Here is a 24,678-nt window from a genome sequence, read left to right as displayed (position 1 = left end):
GCTTGTTGTTGTTGTAATTTGCTTGAAATTACATGTATTTGGTTGTCTTCCTCTCTCTAGCTATTCATTAGGGTTTGGGACTCGATCTACGGAGTGGTGGCTTATCAACGTCAAGAGAGTGACCCAACACCTTACCTTACCACTAGGAAGTGGGTTTGTAAGTTATCGGCATCACAAAGTTCATTTTAGCACTTGTAGTTCATTTCCCGTAGGGGTCGGAAGTGCTGACAGTTTGCGTTGGAAGTTCTGACCCAAACTGTTGGGACTTCTGACACGTCGGAAGTTCTGACCCAATCGTCGGGACTTCTGACACGTCGGAAGTTCTGACCCAAACGTCGGGATTTCCGACATTAACAGACTAGTGCATTTTGATTCAACTCTTTGGTTGCCGCTGTTTGGCTCCCTAGGTTTATCTAGTATCTTTTATATACTTTGTGGCTAACTTGTGAGGGGTGGTATTACTTTGATTTGGAGTTTCCATTTTGGAAACTCCTATTACTAATCGTTTCCGCTTTTAAAGGTGTTGATTTTTCAAAAACGCCTATTCACCCTCCTCTAGGCGACATCCTAGGTCCTTTCAATTGGTATCAGAGCGAGGTTCTCACCTAAAGCTTCACCGCCGTGAGAAAAGGATGTCGACGCCTATCGAGTTGGAGCCGGTGCTTCTCCAAAATGATGGTTCAAACTTTCTATCTTGGTCAATTCATGTACTCAATGCTTTTAGAAATATTAGTCCTCTTGTTGAGCATATTGTGTTTGCAAGCATACCTCTTCCTATAGTTGATTGGAGCAACTATAAGAATTTATCAAAAGAGGAAGAGATATGCGTGCAACTCTATGCTCAAGCTATTAATATCATTTTGAGTACATTGAGTGCAGAGGTTCAAGATGAGGCAATATTCAATGGACAACCACCTCCGGAGAGTGCTCATCTCATTTGGACCAAACTCGTTGAGTTATATGGAAAATCCAAATGCGATGATGCACTTGAGGTCGAGTCAATGAAAAATATGTCCATTATGTCTTCATGTAGCGAAGAAGCCTCACAAGACCTCAAGAGCGCCGAGCCGGAGCAAGAGGAGCAAGCCGAGACGACTGCGCTGTCTGCAAGCGCATGCCGGACATGTCCGGTATCCCTACCTGACACGTTCGGTATGGCTGAGGCAGCCGGACAGCAGGCAGTCTATGATGATGAGGCTCAAGCCCGGTGGCGGCCAAGTGATGAGTCAACCTCAGTATCTCATGATACTCATCACTTGTGTCTCATGGCCAAGAAAAGCAAGAAGAAGGCTAGCAAGAAAGATCAAGCCAAGGAGATAGCACGAGTAGATGATCAAGAAGAGAGTGATATTGAAATTGAAGATAGCTACACTCTTGATCATCTAAGCAACAAAGACAAGCTCATTCTCATGAAGCTAGTTGAGAAGAATGATGAGCTAGAGGAAGAGAATGAGAAACAAGAGCAATCACTTCAAAATCAAGAAAAGTTTCTCATCTCCAAATTGCAAGAGCTAAAGGCCATAAATGAGAGGTATGAAAAATTATCAATTAAGCATGCTTTAGTTACTAACTCCTCTTCTAGTGTTTCACAACTAGAGAAGGAAAACTTTGAGCTCAAGGCAAAATTAGATGAACTCTCAAGCAAATATAATGTGCTACAAGCAAACTATGTTCATCTCAAGTGCTCTCATGAAGAATTAGTAGAATCAAGCATCATGCTTGAGGTGGCTCATGAGGTTGTGATTACAACGGTAAAATCATCTCAACCTCCTACTCACACACTCACTTGTACACAATCTAAATTGAATATTTCTTGTACTAATGAGTGTGCTTCTCAAGCAAGCCAATCTTCGATTGAGCAAAAATTTATAGAAAATGTAGAGCTTAAGGAAGAAGTGGAAAGGCTAAGAAATGATGTGATTCGATTGAAGGGTAAGGAGAGAGCACAACCTTCGCAAGATAACCGTGTTAACATGGTGAAGAAGCTTGAGAAGGGTTCAAACCTTGCTTCCTCTAAATCCCAACAAAAGAATCATATTTCAAGCAAGGCCAACACAACCAAGAGCAAGAAACATGAAAAAAGACTATGCTATGGTTGTGGAGTGAATGGACATGAGATTACCATGTGTCCACACAAGAGTTGGGCCGACAAGTGTGAAGTGGCCGATCAAACGGCCTCAAACAAGTTGGTCAACCAAAGAAAAAGTGATGGACAAAGCACTTATCTCATGTGCAAGAAGTTGGGGCATCTAACCAAGAAATGCCCAATGTACAAGGAGGCAAGAAAGGAAGCCCAAGTTGCAACAAGAAGATGCTATGGATGCAATGAGATGGGCCACAAGGTTGATAGATGTCCATACAAGCAAAACAAGCATAAAGCAAGCAAAGGCCGCATATGCTATGCTTGTAAGAGAAAGGGGCATCTAAGTTATGATTGCCCAAATGGTAACATCCCTAAGCCAAACACATTTGTTTATGATAATATGCTTAGGAAGACCACAAATGGAGTTAACACTAGCAAGGTGATGTGTTCACCACAAACTAGTGCTAAAGCCATTTGGGTGCCTAAGCATTTGTTGACTAACCCAAAAGGACCCAACAAGAGTTGGGTACCAAAATGTGCTTAGGTTGATAATGTAGGTACTTGGTGGTGAGATGAAAGCTTCGGGGTGGTTGAGCAAGCAAATTGAAAATATTCACTCAATCTATCAATCAATTCTTATCATAATCTCATATATGGTTGACCCAAAGATAAATCAATGACCATATCGTTTACTTCATCTCTACCATTGGTAACAAGTACCTAAAAATCTTATAGGATAGCCACTTTGTGTTTAGTGCTCAATGGCTCACAAATAAGCATATTTGTGAAATAATTGGAAGTGGCTAATTAGTTTCATTTAATGATTATCATGTTTGCCATGTGATGCTTTTAATGGCTCTCTAGTAGAGCAATGCATTTGTTCAGATGCAGGCATACAAGAAGTACTAGAGCTAAAACGAAGAATCACAAGCAACGCTTCAATTGTGTTTGTCCTGCACCTACCAAACGTGTCTGGTATGGCAGGAACTAGAGCACTAATTGGGATGCAATTGAGGTTTGATCCATATGATTTCATATATCCTTAATTTGCTTAGAAGCTTGTGATCCATCAAACCTAAGTGGGTTGTGAGTATGTCTCAACGAAATTTAAATATGGCAAATTACTTTGTGTTGGTCAAAATAGAAAATTGACTCCTAAATTCTTAAAAGAATAAAGTGCTTGTTGAAAGTCATTCAAATTACTTGTGGTACTTATTTAGGGGGAGCTCAGTTTCTATTTTGCACTATTGTGGACTAACAAATTTATCTAGCATTATTTGTAGTCCTTTGGATGAAAATTGATTTCATATATGGTATGATTATTTGACAAGTGAGGTCAACATGATGTTGTCATGCCATGTATTATCTTAGTGGTGATATTGTGGGCTTAAGGCAAAGGTATGTATTTACATACATGCATTGTAAGTGCATCTAAGGTCCTTCATATGCTAGTGTGTGCATTTGTATGATATAGGATAGATGTTTTTGAAAATCCCTAACTAGCATGTGTAGGTGGTGTGGTTTTTGAAAATCATGTGGTTTTTAGGTCTTTGTGACCTAGTCATGTCATATTGTGATTATTGCTACCCTTGGTTGATTATTTGCCTAATCACACGTGACATGGTTCTCTCAAGTCTATAAATATCCCTATGTCCCTCTAAAATCTCTCTCAAGTTTTGAAAATCATAAATTTGCCAAATATTCGAAAAAGAGAAAATCAATTCTTGGCTAATTCATGTCCCCTAAGTGAAGATCCTAAGCCTATTTCAATTGATGCAAATATTATGTCTAGGAAGGTTTATTATGGTACCCTATTGGTTAGTATTGCAAAAATATTCCGCTATTCATACTAAGGCTATGCATAAGTATGTTGCGTCTAACATGGGAGGACCCAAACTAGTTTGGGTACCATCGAAAAGTGGATGATCGTTTGTAGGTACCATGGCATTGGAGACTTGATTCAATGGAATTATTATTGTTCATCTTATGTTGAGTCAAGTATTGAAGCCTAGTGCAATTCTATCCCAATGCCAAGTCAAAATTGAGTGAAGTCCATATGCTATCAACATACAAGTGTCATATTCAAGTTGTGGGAATTTATTGATATATTTGAAGGCATGCAAATAAGTGGAGTTGAAGCTTGCAAAGATGATCATAAGCTATCAAGGTATATCTCTTGTTGATCAAAGTTTATTTGGGTGCATATGAGTTAATTGAATTGGATATATATGCATATGTTGCTTGCTATGAGATGTTTGAATGGATTAAATGCTTAAGTAATCAAGTTTGAAGTTGGTTTGATTGGATATGTTCATAAGATTTCTTCTAGTAAGTGGTTTGAATGGACATATGTCTTGTGAGAGTATTCAAACAAGTTGATTTCAAGTTTGGTTCAATTTGGAGAAAAATGGCTCAATTATTGAAATCTGTCCAATATTGAAAATCTGAGCTAGCAGTGATCATAGACATGTTTGAGTAATCAAATCTATTTGTATTGGCTTGAAATTTGGTCTGCATGCTCTACACTTATGCTATTAGTTGCTGTGCAAATTTCATGAGATTTGGATAAGTGATACTTCGGATTTAGAGTAGATCTTGTCAGCTATAGTGCAGCAGTTTTCAGCATGTACCTGTGTGGAAAGATATGAAATCTGGTAGCAATATAGAAGTCCTAAGAAGCTCAAATTTTTACAGCTACTAGAAGACTTAGTGTGTCACATCTTCACCAAATTTCGTGGTTTTTGGATATGTAATTTGGGAGATATGATTTATTCTTTGAAGAGTACAGAATCTGCCAGAAAAGTGACAATTATTGGATTGATCAAAAGTCACTTAGATTCAAAGGTCCTCAAATTAGAATCATATCTATAAGTGATTGAGGTACCTATGTCTTGGTTTTGGTTTGAGACAGAAGCATGACAAATGATGAGTACAAGATAATTTATTTGAAGAGTGTATCTAGTACACATTTGGTACTCAAGCTAGAGATCAAGACCAAGATCAAGATGAAGATGGAGTTTAAATTCTAGCGATAATTGGAGATCTTTTGATAGAAAGAAAAGGACTTAAACAAGTAGAAAAAAAGGACTTAAAGAATGATTTAAAGTTATTCATCAAATTAAGTCCAACAATATGGATCAGTCAAACAAAATCTTTCAAGTGGATCAAGTGATTTTCTTTCAAGTTATTTCAAGTGAATATCAAGGATGGTTCTTTGGAGAGAGGTCACTTCGCTCTAGGCTTGGATGGCTAAAATCTAAGTGGTAATCTAAAGGGACATTTGAGGTACTTGGTTGAAGAAAATCAAGAGATTGGTCTAAAAAGCAAGCAACACCCAAAAGAGAACAAGTCATAAAATTTCAAGTGGTATCATGAAATTTCAAGTGGTAATTACAAGTGGTGCATCTTTCAGTTCTCTCAAGCAAGCAATGATCAAAGAAGAAGCAAGCCAACCACAACAAGAAAAGTGCACTTGATCATTAGTGATTCTCAATTCATATGGGTGAAGAATAGGAATTCAAAGAATTGGTATCTATTGGTCTTCACCAAGCTTATAATTGGACTTCATGGTGCTATTGGAGAAATGAATTGAAATCTATATGACTATCTTCCTCTCCAACATAGCAAAGGTATCATTGTATTGTGCATGATCATTTTTTCATCCCTTACTAGTATGCGGTTAGTGCATATAGTACATGCATATAGGATCATGCACTACAAATGAAATTTTTTAGATTCATAGACTACCACTATTGCCTGAATGATTATATGATCTAGTGGTTAGTGTATGAGTTTGTTCATGAGCTAGTAAACCCATGTACTTGATCTATTTTGAATTGCTAACAAGTGACAAGTACAACCTCTTTAAGATGACAAAGGGGGGAGTGACAAGTAATATGACCCACGCTATGACAAAGGGGGAGAGTTTAATACAAAGGGGGAGAGATTGGTACAAAGTTTAAACCTTAAGCACCCTTTGTGCTTTGTGTGACAGCTTGTAGCCCCTTTGTCCTTAGTATGTCATTGTTGAACCTTTGTGGTGATAGATGACAAAGGGGGAGAGAGACTGATTAAAGCTTCAGGATAGTTTCATTTGCTTATCTTTGTACCTGAAGATATGTACTGCAGGCTGTCGATTCTTGTTTTTAAGCTTCATTGATGTATCTTGGATTTGAGATAGATTGTATCATGTGAGAGATGAGACTTACTTATTCTTTATCTATGTATCTCTTGAGACATGATCTTTATTTATATTTTAGTGGCTTGTGGACTTGAGAAAATGCGTAATGAGTGCTATGTGTGAATTACATGTGTTATATTTATTTTCATAAGGACTATGCATGCTAGAATGAAAATATTTGATGTGATGCCTTTATATTTATTCTTGTGTGATATATCTTGTCATATGCATCATGGTTTCACTTTGTCACACACACATGCACCCCACGGATGCAATGATTTAGGGGGAGTCTCCTATATGTTTTAGTATGTGCAATTGACATTTGAGGTCATTTTGTGAATTCTAATCATAAGCACATATTAAGGGGGAGCCTCTCATAAATCATTGAACCCAAAAGTTTAAATGTTTATATCATTTTGTAAGCTTTAATCAAGTTGTCATCAATCACCAAAAAGGGGGAGATTGAAAGTGCATCTAGCCCTTCAGTGGGTTTTGGATGATTGAATGACAACGTGATTAAAGAACTAACCCGTTTGCTAAGTGTGGACAGGTAATAGGTTATCTCACAGGCACTTAATTAAAGCCAAAATGATGTGTTGTTGTATAAACAATCTAGTTCAAGCACAAGACAACAATGCAAATGGAATTCATGCAAATGCTTTTTATTGTGGGATTTCCATGTACTATGTGAAAGCAAGCTCATGAGTATTAGTTAATGAGACATAAGGGATTGCATATGGAATGGTCTCATATTTGAAGCTTGCTAAATTGAAATGAAAAAGATGACAATACATGAATGGATGATTCAACACAAGATGTGACTTGATGGCTTGAGATGGTGAAGATAGCAAGGAAAGGCTTCGAGGTACTAAGCAAGGGTGAAGGGCAAGCGACGGCTTGGCGGCCGAAGAACCTAGCTAGGGTGAAGAAGGAAGTACTTGCATTTAGTTGAGGTACTAATCAAGCTATGATGGCCATGTTTATGTGGAGGATCAAATCACTATTGGAATGTTTGATGGAAGTGACTTGATACATTTTGGAGTTATTCATATTTGATGAATGGAATCAAGTCACGTGCTCAAGATGGCTATGCTCAAGTGACAAGATCAATATTGACATGTTGGCACCCTCACTTGATGAAGATTGAAAGACACGGCATCAATTTTAAAGAAGATCAACTCAAAAGGTTTAATCTTGTTTTTCTTTTGATCTTGAGTTAATAGGTATGCCGTACTATTAAGAGGGATGCAAGTTTAGGTGGTCTGAGGAAGATAGAGTGCTCAAGCATAATAACAAAATCAATAGAGAGACACTCGAGCACTTCACGAGCACATAGCATATTTTCCTGTGACTGTCGGTGTCGGAAGTCCCGACGTAAGCCGGAACTCCCGACAGTCGGAAGTCTTGACTCTTGCCGGAAGTGCTGACTCCCAGTCACAGCCTGCGCGGTGACTGTGGACGTCGGAAGTCCCGACGTGAGTCGGAACTCCCGGCAGTCGGAAGTCCCGACCCAAGCCGGGAGTCCCGGCATCGATGGTTCTACTGACCTGCTGTATGTGCCCGTCGGAAGTCCCGACGTTTGTCGGGAGTTCCGACACTGACTTGACCCAGGCCGGGAGTCCCGGCATCAGTGGTGCTGACTGTTTGTTCAACTATGCACGTCGGAAGTCCCGACGAACGTCGGAAGTTCCGACCGTCGGAAGTCCCGATGTTAGTCGGGAGTTCCGACACTGACTTGCACCCGTGGACTTTTGACCTCGTGTGAACAGTGTTTTCTTCATACGTCGGAAGTCCCGAGATCTGCGTCGGAACTCCCGACGTAGATCTGTACGGTTAGATTTTGCCTTGGGGTATAAATACCCGTCTCCTCCATTCTAACCGTTGCCCACTCATTTCATTGCGACGAACACTCGGCCAAAACAGCCTCCAAGCATTCTAGGCTCCCCTCTCTTCACTCCTTTGCTTCCAACTTCGATTCCCAAAGGGTTTGAGTGATTGGAGAGTGGATTGAGTGAGAAAAACACTTTGAGCAAGCTTGAGCACTTGATTTCTTCGTCAAGCCGGTTTGATTTGCATTTGTTACTCTTGGGGATTTTCCCCTAGCCGGCTAGGCGTCGCCCAAGCGCTTCCATCTTGTGGAAGAGCCTTGGGAAGTTTGTATTACCCTTGTTTTCTAGTGAAGAAACTCAAGTGACCTTTGTGGTATCCTTGAGTGAGGAAAGGAGGTGGAAAAGACTCCGACCTAAGTGGTCACCTCAACAACGAGGACGTAGGAGCTCCTTTGTGGGGCTGCCGAACCTCGGGATAAATTCTTGTCTCCCGCGTGCTTGTTGTTGTTGTAATTTGCTTGAAATTACATGTATTTGGTTGTCTTCCTCTCTCTAGCTATTCATTAGGGTTTGGGACTCGATCTACGGAGTGGTGGCTTATCAACGTCAAGAGAGTGACCCAACACCTTACCTTACCACTAGGAAGTGGGTTTGTAAGTTATCGGCATCACAAAGTTCATTTTAGCACTTGTAGTTCATTTCCCGTAGGGGTCGGAAGTGCTGACAGTTTGCGTTGGAAGTTCTGACCCAAACTGTTGGGACTTCTGACACGTCGGAAGTTCTGACCCAATCGTCGGGACTTCTGACACGTCGGAAGTTCTGACCCAAACGTCGGGACTTCCGACATTAACAGACTAGTGCATTTTGATTCAACTCTTTGGTTGCCGCTGTTTGGCTCACTTGGTTTATCTAGTATCTTTTATATACTTTGTGGCTAACTTGTGAGGGGTGGTATTACTTTGATTTGGAGTTTCCATTTTGGAAACTCCTATTACTAATCGTTTCCGCTTTTAAAGGTGTTGATTTTTTAGAAACGCCTATTCACCCCCCTCTAGGCGACATCCTAGGTCCTTTCAGTAAGTCCCTTCGTCGTCGGAGTCGGAATAGCCGAGGCAGTAGTCGCTTGCGGCCAAGAATTGGCGCAAAGCCCCAGGGTTGTGGAGTTCGGAGAAATCCACCCCGGGCCATGCCTCGTCCTCGTCCGAGGAGTCGGAGTGGGTGCTCAGGTCGAGAGCGAAGCGCTGGCGGCGTTCCGAGGAGTGCTCGTGAGCGGCAGTGTAAGCGTAGGCATAAGAGGCGGCGGCATTTCGCAACCCAAAGGGGTATGGGGACGGCGCCGTCTCCAGATTCTGCCTCGCCAGGGTCGGCTCTTCAGGGAGTGGTGGAGCGGAGCTAGACGACTGGGCATCGCCGCGAGCCACCGGCGATTTTCCTTTGTCCAGGCTCAGGCCAGACAGGTCCCCAGCCAGGGACCCCGTACCAACAGCTGGTCGTAGGATATCGGCGGGGAGTGGCGTGCAGCCCCGGGTTCGCGTAGCATCAGGGTCGCCTTGCTCGCGTCGTGCCTGGCGAGCGCGACGAGAGCGGCCGCCCGGACGCCGCCTGTGCCTGGGCTGCCGGGGCGTGACTTCATCGTCGGACGGTGGGGCTCGAGGAGTGAGGAGCACCATGTCGTACTCATGCCCTAGAGACATGAACTCTAGGCTCCCGAACCAAACTACGGTGCCGAGACGCAATGGTCGTATGGGGTCTGCCATCCGGGTCTTGCTGGGATGACGAAAACGACACGCAGCTGCCCCTACCTGGCGCGCCAACTGTCGGTGTTTCGGAACCGGGGGGTCCTCAACCAACGAGTAAATTTGTGCTGCGTGCTCCCGAACCGGATGGTGATGCAAAGAGACACAAGGTTTATACTGGTTCAGGCGATCGAGGCCCTACGTCCAGTCTGAGAGTTCGATCTTGTATTCCTTGCACCGGGGTGCTCATAGCAGGGGGTTACAAGCTAGGTGAGAGAGGGAGCTAGTCCCAGGTCTCGGCGGGGGTGGTGCGGGCTGCTTGAGGCGTTGTCCTCAAGCAGCGTAGAAGTGTGTAGTTCTATTGGGGAGTTCGTCTTTCTGCCTCTCGCTCTCCTTCGGAATGGTACCGGCTACCTCCTTTTATAACCGCAAGGAGGAAGCCAGAAGTACATGAGAAGGCTACTATTTGCTGACGTATCCTGCTCCCTGGAGCAGCGCGGCGTTATGGGAGTTCCCATCGGTGTCTAGTCGGTATGGTCTCCAGGCCGGCGACATGCTGCGCTCCTGTACATTTGTTGACTTGATGAAGTGCCGAGGCCTGGTGGCTGCTACAGTCGGTTGTGCCGAGACCCGCTGCGCTGAGGCCGAGACCCGCTGTGCCGAGGCCTGCTGTGCCGAGGCCTTTGCAGACGGCAATGCGGGGTCTTGGCGACCATCGTCGTAGTTGATTTAGGCGGAACAGTGCGGAACATGCGTCTACAGGATATGGTACCCTGTATTGTCAGCAAGGGATGGTAAAAAAGGCGATTTGATCGTTGTCCCGTCGCTCCTGTCGCGGTGCACTGCCGATCGTGGCTTACGTAGTGGGTGCAGCTGGGCGCATTGATTGGATGCGACAGCCTGCTAGAGCGGCTTTTGAGGCGGAGGCGACGAGGTTGCGGGTCGAGCCCAGCCTCGGACGAGGCGGAGCATGGCCAGCTCGCCTGAGGCCCTACCGGGAGTCTCGGGCGAGGCGGAACTCGGTCAGTACGCTGGTCCCGAGGTCACAGGAACCCAGTTCTGACTCCCCACGTCGTGTTCGTCCTTGGTGCAGGAGTTTAGGCAGCACAGTAGCCGGTAACCCCTGCACAGTCCCGTCGTGGATGGCAGGGCGCTGACGTGCTGGTCTGTCACTTCGCCGTACTGTGCCGTCGTGTGGTTGTCGGAGCGGTTGAGCGCCTTGATTAGATGTGATGTCCAGCCGGGGTAGTCTAGTTAAAGCGATGGTCGCGGGGCTGGTGGCGAGCCGGCCTCGCGCGAAAATAGGAGAATCGCAGACCTTGGCGAGGAGGCCTCGGGCGAATCGGACAATCGGTACTTCTCCTGAGGCCTCGGTGAGGGGGCCTCGGGCGAAGGGGCCTTGGCGAGGGGGCCTCGGGCGAATCGGAGATTTTTGGCTGAGACCTCGTTTATCTTATTGGTTCTTGTTTGGGGTACCCCTTCTCACGGTATCCGACACTAGCAGACCCTACGCCTCGGTAGCTACGGTGTTTCTGTTCGCCAGAAAAATCATGCTCAACACCCCTCGCGTCTCCAGCTTCGACGTCTGCCTTCTCAAGAAGGGTTCGGAGGGGTCCACCTACAGAATCTCCCCCAAAAGAGAAGCTGTCAGGTTGCCCAATTTAATTAAACGGCTCGGAACGCCACCGAGATACGAAAAACAAAGAATAGCGATTCTTATGCAGGTTACTCCAACCTCATCGCAAACATCAGGGTCCGAACCCCGCACGGACACATCTAGTATGAGCTTTTCGTCACTCATACCGCCAAGGTAACGTTACCGACCCCGCCTTCATTTCAATTACATTATACATATGCAAAACATCCCAACGCTTCGTGTCGCATCACGAAACGACCGTCGCCTCATTCGATATAGGCGGCCACAGGCCGAGGTTCGAAGGTCGGCCCGCGAAGGGCTCGAGGCCGCCTCATGCCGAACAGAGCCAGGGAGAAATAACTGAGACAAGCCCCAGCGGCCCTGCCCGACCCCTCTCAGACGCAGACAGGGATGTCTCGACCTTTTCTCGTTCGATTCTAACCCCAAGCCAAACCCACAGAATCTCCATCGAGGAGAGGCCATCGGACCCCCTGAGCCTATCGAACGGCTCGGGCATCTGCCGGGAGGCGGGTTAAGAAATTGTGGAGTGCCACCAGAGGGCTCTGCCAACCCCATCAGCAAATGATGGACCCGGATTCCACACGAACGTACCCGTTAGTGAGCTTGTTGAGCGCGATACTCAAGCCGTCGAGACAAGTGTCGTTTACTCAGCCCCTCCGATTACGAAAATCGAGGACGGGGTAACACACAAATTACGGCCGACCCCTGTCAGACCCTAACAAGGCCCGGGGGCTTGAGCCAATCAATACAGGGACACAGTTTCGAAGGCCCCACCTTGCCGAGCCCATAGGGTCCTCAGTTGGGGATTTCTGTTTGAAGACAGGGCGGGGAATATTGCAATGCCATCCAAAGACTTCGTCGACCCTGTCACCAAAACCACAGTTCTGATCTCCAGTAACCCCCGACCCCAGCAAATGCAGGGGGTCGGACCTTACTCGGGGGCTGGTTAAGGTACGGCTACCTCCCTTCTTTCTTTCAAAACAATCTCCTCGCATCAAGACCAGCGACAAGATTCGGGGGAACAGATTGGTAAGATCGCAAAAAATCAAACAAAACGAAATTACGACGCAAAATCACGAAACCGCGTCCAGACTCGAAAATACCGACGCTTGTCCACATATTACATATAAGTTGTTCTCAAAATTATTCGACTAACTACTCCCGCGAAGGGAGAACCATCTCTTTCAGACTATCCGCCAGGTTTTTCGCAAGGGGAGCAACCATCTTCTCCATTTCCTCCAGCTCTTCATCCTCATAGGTGGACGAGAAACCTTCGCTCATCACCTTCAGGTTGATTTCCTTCTCGTAATGGGCATGGGCGACAGTGAAGGCCTGGGTGATCCCGGCGTGAAAAGCACTCTCCTCAAGCTGGCCCACCCGAGCCGTGATACCTGCAGCACGAGCCGCGAGCGGGCTGGTCTCCACCGGCTCCACCACCTTCAGGGCATTAAGGACCACCCCGACCGTAGCTTGCAGAAGATCATGCTCATCGCTCTCAACCTGAAGGGCCCTTCGTGCATGGGCAACCTCTTTTTCTAGCTTGACGGAGATGTTTTCGGCGCTCAACCTTCGGCTCACCGCGTCACCGAGCTCCGCCTGGAGAGAGCGGACCACCTCAACGTCCTCGTCCACCTTCTGCTGAAGGGCCGTGGCCCTACTCTCGGCCTTCCGCCAGAGGTCCCGCTCCATCTCCAGCTCCTTCAGGACTTCGCCGGCCTTCTCATTAGCCGCGGCATTCCTCTGCAGCAGCTCGTCTCGCTCCTTTTGGAGCCTGACGATCTCCTCCCCATCCAGCTTGGACCTCGCCGACAAATCCTCGAACATCCCGTGGGCCTCCTCCGCGTCTTGACGCGCCTGGGCCTCCCGCTCCTGGAAGGCAGCAAGCTGTGCGGCCATATCTGCTCGCAGCCGGGCTTCCTCGGAGAGGCGATCCCACTCCGCCTTCTGCTCGCGGAGGAATCGGGATTTATTCCAGCTACGAGCAACAAGAACCTGAAGAGGAAGAAGACTGGTATCAGAAATACGAAAACACAAAAACATGTGAAGAAAGAAGAAAATCAAGCGAATACCTAGGTAGTAGGAACAACGATTTCACGCAGGGCTCCTCTGGCCTGGTCCAGGGCCTCCAGCATGGTCGAAATTCCGATGTCAAGACCCTCCCGCTCCATGCTCTCAGAATGATCATCGAGCGAGAAAAGAGCCGACGTCGGGTCCTGAGCGGCCATCCACTGAAGCGGCGGCTCCCCCCACGCGGGGGAGCGGCTTCCTCCCGACAAAGGGGCCGGGGGCGGCTCCCTCCTGACCCTATGCGGCACCACTGCCGCGCTCGAGGACCCTCCGACTGGGCCCTCCTCCATCTGGGCCGCTTCGAGCGCCACGGGCGGATCCACCTGGGCCCCCGGGGGCGCGGATTGCACCACGCCCTCGAGCGCCACCGCGGCCGCCCCCGGCTGATCCTGGCTTGGTGCGGTCACGACCACCTCCACCGGCGGTATGCGGCCCTCGGCCGGCTGTACCACGTCCACCATGGAGGAAGCCGCCTGCTCGGTAACCTTCGCGGGCGTGGGTGCCACCACAGACGCCGTCGGGTTGGCCAACGCAGACCCGACGTCGGCACCACTCCTGCTCGAAACAGGGGTGACACCAGGCGACGTCATCTGTCCCGCTTGAATGGCGAGACTCTTCTTGGGCGCCAGCCCCAGGGGGTGACCCGTCCGCAAGAACCTACACAAAGGTAATAACCATTAGCTTAAAATAGAATAGAAATAAAAATAAAATGAGGGTGTCAAGAATGGGATCAGCAGCTCACGTTGACGTCCTCGGCCGGCGGAAGCGTTTTGGGGACGGATCCCCAGATCCCTGCCCCGACTCGTCTGGGTGGGACCGTTTCGAGCCTGCCCCCTGCTCCGGAGCAGGGGGGCTCACCTCGTGGGGCGTGGCACTAGAGCCGCTCCCCTCCATCGTCTCATGGGGCGCGGCACCAGAGCCACCCCCCTCCACCATCACCATGGGGTCGGCAGCGGCAGGCCCGCTTTCCTCTATCCACCGGTCCTCGGCCGGGACGCCGTGCGAAGCGGCGGACTCGCCGGCCTCCACCGACCTCACCGATTCACTTCCCTCCACGTGAAACGGGAAGGGTCCTGCACGGACGGGTGGCCACTTGTCAGCGTGTCCTCGCCCTCCAGGAGCCAATCCACGCCGACGGCTACCTCGTCGTCATCGTCATCGTCATCGTCGTCATCCTCACTGCTCACGTCCTCTCCCCGATCCTGTGCCTCCTGCTTCAGTCGTTTCGCCGCCTTCATCTGCTCTCTTGCTTTCTTGTCCCGCTCGGCCGCGAGTCGATTCGCCGCCGCCACGGCCTTGTCCTTGGGCAGCGGAACCGGACTGTTCTTGAAGACTAGCCCCCTCGGCTGGTTCCAACATCACGAAGGCGAGTATCAACAAATACAAATTCAGAGAAAAGAAAAGGGCACGGGAGAAGAGGGCTTACGAATTCAAGGAACCCAGGTTCCGGCCGCATTGGGGGATGTCCGGGCACCGGATACACAATGTCGAGGACGCTGCCTGTGGAATCCTTCGTCGGCTCCGTCGCCTCCTTTATACGCTGCACCACTTCCGAGAAGGGGAGCGCCTCGTCAACGAGCACCGTCCCCTCGAACGACATCCCGGGCATCATCCGATGCAGGGGAAGCACGCGCGCCATCAGCGGCGCCACCCTCCTCGCATGATAGGCGCCGATAATCCCCGTCCCCTTTACGCCCCGTTCCTTCAGGGCTTGGAGGGCGGAAAGAGGGTCGGCAAGGTGTTTCTTGTCTTTGTACTGGACGCCCCAAGCCCACGATTCCGGAGCCTTTTCAATAAGGCGCCCGGTATACCTCGGCAGGGTGGCGCTCACATCATCCCTGACATAAAACCATTGCGAGTGCCATCCCTTGTTGGAGGTTGCCAGACGCATGGACAGGTAACCCTTCGACCGATTATGGCGCAGATGAACGCTGGCACATCCCATCGGCACGCTCACATCCTTCCCCCCAACCTTCTTCTTCGACAAACTAACGGTAAAGAAATATCGCCACAGATCGAAGTGGGGATCGATCCCCAAGAAACCCTCGCACAGGGCAACAAACGCCGCCATATGCTGAACCCCATTCGGGGTTAGATGCTGCAGCTCCACCTCATAATAATCCAGCAGCCCCCGAAGGAATCTATGCGCGGGTACCACGAATCCCCGCTCATGGAAGACGGCGAAAGAGACGACATACCCTTCAGGCGGCACCGGCTCACCCTCGTCGCCAGGTAGCAGCCACTCCTGGACGGCGGACAATGGGCGGAGAAGGCCACGGCGAACGAGGCCCTCCAAACGCCGTGAGGTGATGCTAGATCTGCCCCACAACTCCATTAAAGCGATTGGGGAGAAGGGCAGGCGCGAGCTTGACGGCGGCTGCAACACGAACGCGAGCCGATCGACGGTGGCGATGCGGGTGCAGGAGGCTGGGGCGATTGGCGGCGGATGTTTCAGAGCGCAAAGGCAGGGGAGCGAAATACGGAACCTTGGGGGCGAACCCCGTGGTTTTATAGAGGCGACGGACGCGACAAGGGCAACCGTCCGCCTCGATCTCCGGGGCTGCCACGCGCACCACCGCGTCACGTCATGGGACACGTGCTCGCAGTCCCTATCCTCTCACCCCAAAAATCACGGTGGACGGTTCGCCTTCCCCAGGCGAATCCGGACTCTCTACCCACCAGGGAGACGCAAGCCACGAAGACCTTTTCTCTCTTTGGCCCACCTAAGGCCCAAAAACTTAGCGACCGGCCCAACTAGGGACGGGTCCGCGAACAATCCAAAATCAAGGGCGCAAGCATTACTGAGGTCTCGATCCATGGTCGAGCCCCGGCTAGGTCAGCCCTGAATAAAATCCCCGCGAACGGGATACCACGACCCCCTCGGAAAAACATCCAGTTGACGAAAAACTAAGTCCTTCAGCCTTACCCGCGAAGGGACCAATACAACCCCCCGGGCGACTCTACTCGAATCACCCGGGGGCTCGGGGGCTACACCCATCGGGTGCGCTCGCACGCACCCTTCGGCAAAATAACTTCGACGAAGTCAAAAAACACCCTCTAGGCGGTTCTGCTCGAATCACCTAGAGGCTCGGGAGCTACTGTCGGGGACCTAATACCGGGGTACCCCAGAAGGTGGAACCAATAACCACCAAACATTAAAAACTTCTGGACGCACAAGAGCGCCGTTTCGTCCCTTGTTCGAATGACAGGAGTTTGGTTCCGCCTCGCCCGACGCCTTTTTGAGATAACTCTGCCTCGCCCGAGGGCTCAGGGTTAGTCTCCGTCTCGCTCGACGCCTTTAGGGCGGGCTCGGTCTCGCCCGAGGGCCGAGGGATAGACTCCGTCTCACCCGACGCCATTGAGGTGGCTCTGCCTCGCCCGAGGGCTCAGGGCTAGTCTCCGTCTCGCCCGACGCCTTTAGGGCGGGCTCGGTCTCACCCGAGGGCTAAGGGATAGATTCCGCCTCGCCCGACCCCGGAGGGGCAGGATCGGTCTCGCCCGAGAGTTAGGGACTGGTCTCCGTTTCGCCCGACGGCAAGGAACGAGCCTCACCCTGCTCCATATCTAAAGACTGGATTCATCTTGCCTGACAACTTCTCCCCGTTCCCTCGAGATGATAGGTACAGGGCAAAGACAGGACGTTCAGGCCAGGGAGTGATGGGACAGGAGCTTTAGACCCTTCCGGGCGCCGCAGAGCCCGAAAGGCTTTACAGGTGCGTGCTCCTCGCCCTGTAAAGTTGTAGGCGCCGCCTTTAGCCCTGGGACACAGAACCCGACGAAGATATACGACAACCGCTACGCTCCAGAAAAAGATTTGCTATCTCCACGAACGACGGATATTCTGTCACCACGCCATGGACCCGAGGGAGCGGCGCCCGCTTCCCGACCCCTCAGGTCCACCAAGTCAGAAGGCCTTGACCACGGCGTTACTCCGGACCCCGACCCCTCGTCCCTCCGACGAAGACTCACAGGAACCAGAAGGCGTGCGGGGCAAGGCTGGGAGAGGCTACTACAGCCCATACCCTGCGCAGGGCAGCATTCTGTGATCAATCTGACATTCTACAGAGACATCGACAGTATTGTAGGCGCTTATCTTCCTTCGTACTCATCAGAATGAAGAACCAGGCCAGGTAGACGTGAGCCACAAGACTAGATAGAGTATACATCCTAAACCCTCACCCTTGTATAAGCCAGCCCCTTCCTCTATAAAAGGGGATGCGCTTCCTCCATCAAAAGGACGAACTTTGAACCGAACAAGAAGACTCACATACACACAGTCAAGCTGCTACGAAGCTCTTGACCTCCTTTCAACCCTTCCATCAGAGACTTGGGACCAGTCCCCCTCTCTCGATCGTTTGTACCCCTTACTACAGACCGTTCACGGTGCTAATAACACGAGCAGCAACAAACTGGACGTAGGGACATTCGGCCCGAACCAGTATAAATTTTGTGTCCTTTAGCACACCATCCGAGCCTAACGCGCATTACTATAAATTTACTTGCCGGTGTTCGTACGAAACACCGACACTTTCAGTGGTAGGCGACGTGCCCGTCGACAGCGAGGTGCCTATGGTGACTTCATCAATCTCAAGATTTGCCGGTCCAACTCAGTTCTTCGGAGGTGCTCATAGAGGTAGGGTGTGCGTGCGTGCGTTAATGGGGGTGAGTGTGCGCTCGTGTTTGTGAGCGTCGTCTGTAACTGGGTCTCGCAAAAAGGAAATGACAACCGACATAACATCTGTACTGTACCACAACAAAGGATAAACAGTATGAGTCTCTAAGCACTAGATACCAACAATCATCCCTCAAAACAGGCATGACTCATCGCGACTGCAGGCAAATGACACAAGTTCACTCCGACATACCTATGAGGTCCACCACGTGGTATGGGTACTTCAGCTTGCCACTCGTTCTCCAGTGCCTTGCCATCCTTGACAGCAAGGCTCCAATGCTCCAATCCAGGTTCATGACGGTCCTCTTTGCCTCCACCCATCACATGGAGCCGCCCACGCCAAAGCTGAGTAGCTGGTGCATACCTGAAAATTTTCACAAATTAAAGTTTTTTGGTGCTATGTGCCAGCAACAACTAGAGAAATACAGAATGCAAGCAATAAACCATTTCAGCAGATTTTGAAAATAAACATTGGCAGTATATAGAGGGCCTTACAATACAATAATTCCATGTATTGCTAAAAGGTTAATGTCATTTTGTAGGTTTAGGCTGATCAAGTGGCATACTAAAAGATTATTCTCCATACAGAATACTACAATTTGATTCTTAGTTAACTGCTCAGACATTAGAAAATGCAAAATTAGAAGCAAAATTATAACAAGCAGATGCCTGGCATTATGTGTTTAACATGTTTGTTGGATAGTAGCATGAATTGGTAAAGCCAATGGACTAGAACCAAATTTGAACAAGTGTGTACATGATAATAAATGATATATAGAAGAAAAAAACATAGAAAAGACATAAGCATCACTCCATGAACGGGTTTATGGCTAATAAACTAAGTGCACTGTACCACACATACCTAGGAAATGGTAAAGGGGGCAACTCATGCCACTCTCTAGTCTCTGTGTCGAAAACGAAGTTGCGATTGATCGAGGCGCGGCACTGTGGTCCATACTGTCCTGAAACTGCATAGATGTACCTACCATCTGAGGCCATTCCTAAATGAGAATGTGCCATCTCCTTGGGCATATCAAACCTTTCGGCCCATGTGTTAGAAGTGAAATTGTAAACATCAACATGAGAATGGACCTGAAAAGCAATGAACAAAGCAATAGTTCAGAAAGGAAGGATACTGCCAAGATTTGCAGTAGTAATCATTCGCAGTAAGAAATGCTTGATCTTGCTCATATACTACAGATCCTACTATTTGAAATTCTAAATGTTACATCCCCGGAAAAGTTAAAACCTTACAGCTAGATTCGATCAGTGATATACGTGTATGATTAGTTTTGCAATTCCTTTTTCCGGCATTCTATTTCTATGCTAAAGCGAAAAACTCAAAGCTGCTAACCAAATGAAGCTAATACTACACAGATTGCACCTTCGATGTAATGGAATTAGCTCATAATTCGATTGGTGACTTATTTACCAGCAAAACCGAACACTTACACTAGCCGTTCAATCTTTTAAGGAAGCGTGAAGACATTACGAAAGGGAAATCGTCCAGACTCCAGAAGAACAAGGCGATAGTAAGCAAAGGTGCCTCACATGGTCGATGTTCCCGTACCCGGAGAAGACGTAGAGGAGATCCCCAATCTGCACCGACGCCCCGTCGAGGCGTGGCACGGGCGCCGCGGGCATCTCCTCCCAGTCCCAGTGCGGCGCCGGCAGGTCTGCGTACGTCGCGTTCAGGTGCCCCACCGCCTTGGCGCGCTTCCGCATCACCTGCGAGAGGAGCAATGGTTCAGAACATGCCATTGGTTCGTGCCAGGGCAATGCGGCGCGCGGAGGCGTGGTTACCGTTCTGGAAGAGGAGGCCGAGAGCGGGGAGGCTCGACGAGATGAGGAGGCCCAGAGGAAGTTGGCGACGAGGGCGAGCGCGAGGAGGAGGGCGAGGGCGAGCGGCACCGCGAGGCGGAGCGGCAGGGGCTTGGAGGTGACCATGGCGGGTTCGAATGAGGAGGGGCGGAGGAGGAGGAGGAGCAGGGGGGAGAAAAAGAAGAAGAAGACGCGTCGGCGGCGACGACATGGGCGAAGCTTTTCTGTGGGGTGGGTCGCAGAAATGGTGGGCGGCCGCGCGATGGCGAAACCGCGGCGGGTTCAGGCGGCGACGGCACCGGCGTGACGGCGTCCGGTTTCGGCGCGCACGTGCGAAAGGGGAGCGTGACTCCGGACCCACGTGTCTGTGAGTTAGTACGAGCCCAATGCCCATCCGGCTCGCAAGTAGCGGCCCGGTTCTGTTGGTGTCGGCCCACTTCGCGGATGTCAGCCCAAAGTCGTGCATCCTGAGCCCTTCTAGTGTTATTATATTTATGTTTTTGTGTTTTCAATACTTTGTGTAATTGGTTTAACAATTCCCAAAACCTGATTACCAGTTTGGAAACATTTATGTGAAGATTTTGAAATAATACATTAAAAATATTTAGTATATCTAAAATTTTGAACTACTAGTCAACATTTGAAAATACTAGATCCAGGGCACTTTGGAATAAGTTTGTTTTCATATGAAATAGAAAAAAGGTCCCGCATTCCAAAGAGGATCTCAATATTTTTTCAAATCTCACTAAACACTTTGTGAAACTTCAACGTTTTTATGTAAGATATCGGAATAATGCCTGTAAATGTTGAAATGGAGGGTTTAAACTCCAATCTGCAGAACACCACACCAACGTTTGAACAATGAACTGGAGAAACCAAAGAATGAAAATCTTGCTTCATGAGAAGTCAAACAAAACTAAGAGATTGCTTAACTCTTTGGTAAACGAGACTTCGGTTTTTTTGGGGACAGATGAGTAACAGAATTGATCTCTCCAACATATTCTAGAAGTGCTTTTATTTTAGGCCCGAAGAGCACTTGCCAACATCATAATCATGAGACGCTTCCACATTTTTTTTTGTTCGCAGCTATTATTGACAATCAACAGATAGACAGATATCGACATCACGCAAGTGACAGCAGGAGTCAATAAGAAAAAAAACACGCCAAGTATGCGGCTGAACTGAAGAGCCTCACATTTTTTGACCAGCAACAGTTCAAAGGAACTTGTGGTAAGGCATCATGATAACATGGATTCGATTCATACTGGTACTGCCTGCTCCTAAAATGCCAAATTATATTATCCAGAGATCATGCCGATCTTCTTGAATTAGAATGTTCTGATGCGGAGCTCGAGGAACATAGGAGTATGTACAGATCCAAGATTGTGAAAGCAAGTCAGGAACGGAACATATTTTCAAGTTGACTGACCAAAAAAAGGATTTTTTTTAAAAAAAAATTGCGAATAAAGATTCACAGGTTCTGGAATGCATCATGGATGGAGGAAACACATGTCTCTTCAAGGGGATCATTGCACACACTTTCCATGGAGAAACCAAAGTCCATGGTATGAAAACTGGAATTTACAGCGGTTTGAACAATGAACTGGGTTCAGATTGCTCTGGTGATTGACTCAGCACTGTTGCCTTTGGAATTGGACAAAGCTGCAACAACCTTATTCAGTTTTATGTAATGTTATATACATAGATAAGAGTAGAAGAAAACAATTACAAAACTGAATTACCCAGATTGCACACACATATGTACATTGCTGACAGAAAATAATCTCTGCAGTTCACTGATTACATTTGTAACAGAAGACGGAGACTACCTATTCTTCAGGTTGAAACCACAAGAAGTTGCCTGACAAATTAGATGTGCGGCACAAACATATCTACTGCACAAACTTATACAAAGATCCAGAGAAACTCAACCTTAAAAACTCAAATGCTAAGAACCTGACAGCTGACAAGTTCAGCAGTTGTGATACTTTTCGACGCAATGGCTTTCCAAACATCTGCTTGTTCCAAGGAGACATCTGGGACTTGGCATGTTATGCCAGTCAAAAGGGCTGGTGAATCCATTGGTTTCAGAGAGTCCGTTTGCATGACATCAATTCTGCTACCCGCATCCTTGATGATCAAATGGAGCTTTCCAAGAAATCCAACAAGCAAGTAAGGACTGTCTGACTCGGCAAAGGCCCCAACAGGTACCTGGCTTACAGCAACCTTCCAAGTATCCTCTTGAGCATCGTACATCTTTATCTTGGCACTGCCAGAAGAAGTTGCTGGCTCCAAGGCATACAGATTGCCATCTACAACAGCACTCAATTTCATTCCAGCCTGCCTTGCAGGCCAACCTTCACCCATGCCCATAGGCATTTGTTCCCATGAATTTGTCTCAGGATCAAAGATCTCTCCACCAACATCAACAGCGAAGGGCCAGGAATAAAGGCTCTGAGGAACATACAGCTTCCCTCTGTATGAGGTCACTCCGGTAGCAATAGGCTTAAGTAGATCAGCTAAGGCCATCGGTAGAGCTTGCGATTTGGAGAATAACATATCTGGCACCTCAGCCCAAACCCCAGTTGCCGGGTCAAACACTTCAGCGGATTTCAGCGGAGCTAACCCATTCTTGCCTTTGCTCACACCACCAACAACATACAGCTTGCTGTTCAACAGGCTAGTCTTGCAAAAGGCACGCCCGGTGCTCATCGGGCTCACCTCCTGCCATGAATTGACAGAGGGATCATACCTCCACACGCATTTCATTGTGGAAGCTCTAGAGAACCCACCCAAAACATAGAGGCAGCCATCAGCAGCGCCGACGGCACAGCCACAGAATGGTATACTGCCTAACAATTCCTTCTGACCAAGCCAGCCTCTGATAATGTCAAAGATCCTTATGCCAGCGCTCACCAGATCCCCCAAGCCCAACCCATAGACTCTGCTATGACTGATCCCAGGCATGAGTGGCAGCCTCTGCCATTGGTTGCTAACAGGATCGAAAGCGTGCCAAACCAGCTTCTGATCATCTGCCATCTTCATCAGTATGTACAGCCACTCTTCGGCCACGCCAAGCTCCTTCCTCAGCCGGTACAGCTCTGCGCCGGTTACCGCCGCCTTCCAGCTCTGGGAGACCATCTTGGCCTTCAGGTACCCCATCCGCGGCATCCTCGCGAGGATTTGCAGAGAGATCTCATCCGGGAGCCCCGGGATCAGCCTCGGGTGGCCGTGGCTGCAGAGAGGGGTCGAAATCCGCATCTTCTTGGAGGAATCTGGTCGTGGAGCTTCGTCGTGCTCCCACTGCTGGTCCTTGCTGGCGGCGGAGCTCAAGAAAGCCCCCATTTGTTGATGTCTTCTTGGCCACCTGTATCTACAGAAATTTAATAAATAGAGTAATTAACCAGTGGACCAGTGGGCAAAGGCATAATTTGAGCAGTGAAAATGGAAGAAAAGATGGGAAAACCTATATATAATTCTTGGATAATTTGGAAGAAAAGAATCAAACATCATGACAAGAAAAATCTAATTCTTTGGTTCCAAATCTGAAAATACAAAGGACAGTTCACCGTGACTTGAAAGCATCGCCAAATCCCCCTAGGAAATAGCCAAATAAAAACGGACAGCGACCATGCTTGGATCGGTGGCTTTTCAAAGGAATTACAAAGGGATCCAAGTCCCATGTTTGTTGGCTGACAGCACATGGTGTTTGGAACGGAGGAAATGGAATCTGCCTTAAAGCCCTGCTTCCTTGCCCAAAAATCGAAATGGAGGAGCCAAAACATCCACATCCACTACGAGCTGCTGGGAAAAATAAAATCATGTACAGTACGTGAAGGAAGAGCTAACCAATTTGGCAATCCCATGGTGGCACTACAGTACAGCTCCGCCGTCTGCGTTTCCGCCGCACGCATCTTTCATATCGCGCTTGGGAAGAAGCTCTGTAGTAGCTCTTGCCGGCGTTGGAGACGAGGACAAGCCCTCGCCCTGGAGAACAGTACGAAGAGGAAGAGGAGTTGGGAGAGATATTTATCGCGCGGGCAGGCCAGCGGTAGGAGAAAAGGACGCCGCCGCCGCCAGCGTGCACTGGAGGCTGAAGCTGTTCCACTCGGAATGCTGCGAGGTGTTTTTTTTTTTCTCGGGGTGGGCAGACAGGACACTCAAGTCACTGACCACTTGAGTGAGCGGAATGATGTGGCTGCAAGCTTCTCCCAAGTCCTTTAATCAGTGGGCCCACTTGTCAGTTGCTGTTAACACATTCTAATTCGAGAACAAGAAATTGTTCGCGGCTCTCCTTCGATTCCTTACATATTCAGTTAAACTTATGCTTCACGGTGAAGCTGATGGTTTCCAAAAAAAAATAAGAATGAAGATGCAGAAGCACCACTTGCATTCTGTTCAGAGATAAAAAAGGATCAGATAACTTATGTCTCTGTTATCCTCACAAAAAAAAAACTTATGTCTCTGTTCCATTTTCTATATGTTTATTGTGCTTATTTTCGAATTTGTGGAAAGAATACGGAAACTGAACGGGGAAGCGCGCGCGGGAGGAGATGTTTCGGTTTATCAGCTCGTTTGGCTGTGGCTTGTCGTAAACGATCGTAAATTTTCAGTCGGAATAGTATTTTTCTCT

The 24,678-nt window shown here is 48.5% G+C and overlaps 2 protein-coding genes across 5 annotated transcripts in view; both read right to left on the bottom strand.

The window, feature by feature from the left end:
• The window catches only part of LOC136476662 (kelch repeat-containing protein At3g27220-like), a 45,051-nt gene extending 24,689 nt beyond the window's left edge, over nucleotides 1-20,362 (bottom strand). Inside the window, exons 1-6 of one of the 4 annotated variants that reach the window (XM_066474588.1) lie at nucleotides 20,028-20,362; nucleotides 19,795-19,952; nucleotides 19,087-19,316; nucleotides 18,418-18,588; nucleotides 13,555-14,209; nucleotides 12,509-13,477 (exon numbers count right to left, since the gene is read on the bottom strand). In XM_066474588.1, coding sequence (XP_066330685.1) covers nucleotides 13,555-14,209; nucleotides 18,418-18,588; nucleotides 19,087-19,316; nucleotides 19,795-19,952; nucleotides 20,028-20,256 — 1,443 coding nt within the window. In that variant the 5' untranslated portion in view covers nucleotides 20,257-20,362 and the 3' untranslated portion in view covers nucleotides 12,509-13,477. Of the gene's footprint in view, nucleotides 1-12,508; nucleotides 13,478-13,554; nucleotides 14,210-18,417; nucleotides 18,589-19,086; nucleotides 19,317-19,775 lie in introns of those variants that run through there. The other 3 variants (XM_066474589.1, XM_066474592.1, XM_066474591.1) reach the window with 3 other exon arrangements.
• A 1,273-nt stretch (nucleotides 20,363-21,635) lies between these two features.
• On the bottom strand, nucleotides 21,636-24,191 carry LOC136472553 (F-box/kelch-repeat protein At1g22040-like). Its single transcript, XM_066470256.1, has 2 exons — nucleotides 23,895-24,191; nucleotides 21,636-23,418 (listed from the first exon to the last, which is right to left on the bottom strand). Exon 2 carries the CDS (start codon nucleotides 23,388-23,390, stop codon nucleotides 21,987-21,989), a length of 1,404 nt encoding a protein of 467 aa, XP_066326353.1. The 5' UTR covers nucleotides 23,391-23,418; nucleotides 23,895-24,191; the 3' UTR covers nucleotides 21,636-21,986.
• Nucleotides 24,192-24,678: the final 487 nt, after the last annotated feature.

The sequence above is a fragment of the Miscanthus floridulus genome, chromosome 8, assembly GCF_019320115.1.
Source record: "Miscanthus floridulus cultivar M001 chromosome 8, ASM1932011v1, whole genome shotgun sequence".
Taxonomy (NCBI): domain Eukaryota; kingdom Viridiplantae; phylum Streptophyta; class Magnoliopsida; order Poales; family Poaceae; genus Miscanthus; species Miscanthus floridulus.
The sequence above is the reverse complement of the archived record's forward strand: the minus strand, read 5'-3'. Positions and strand labels throughout refer to the sequence as shown.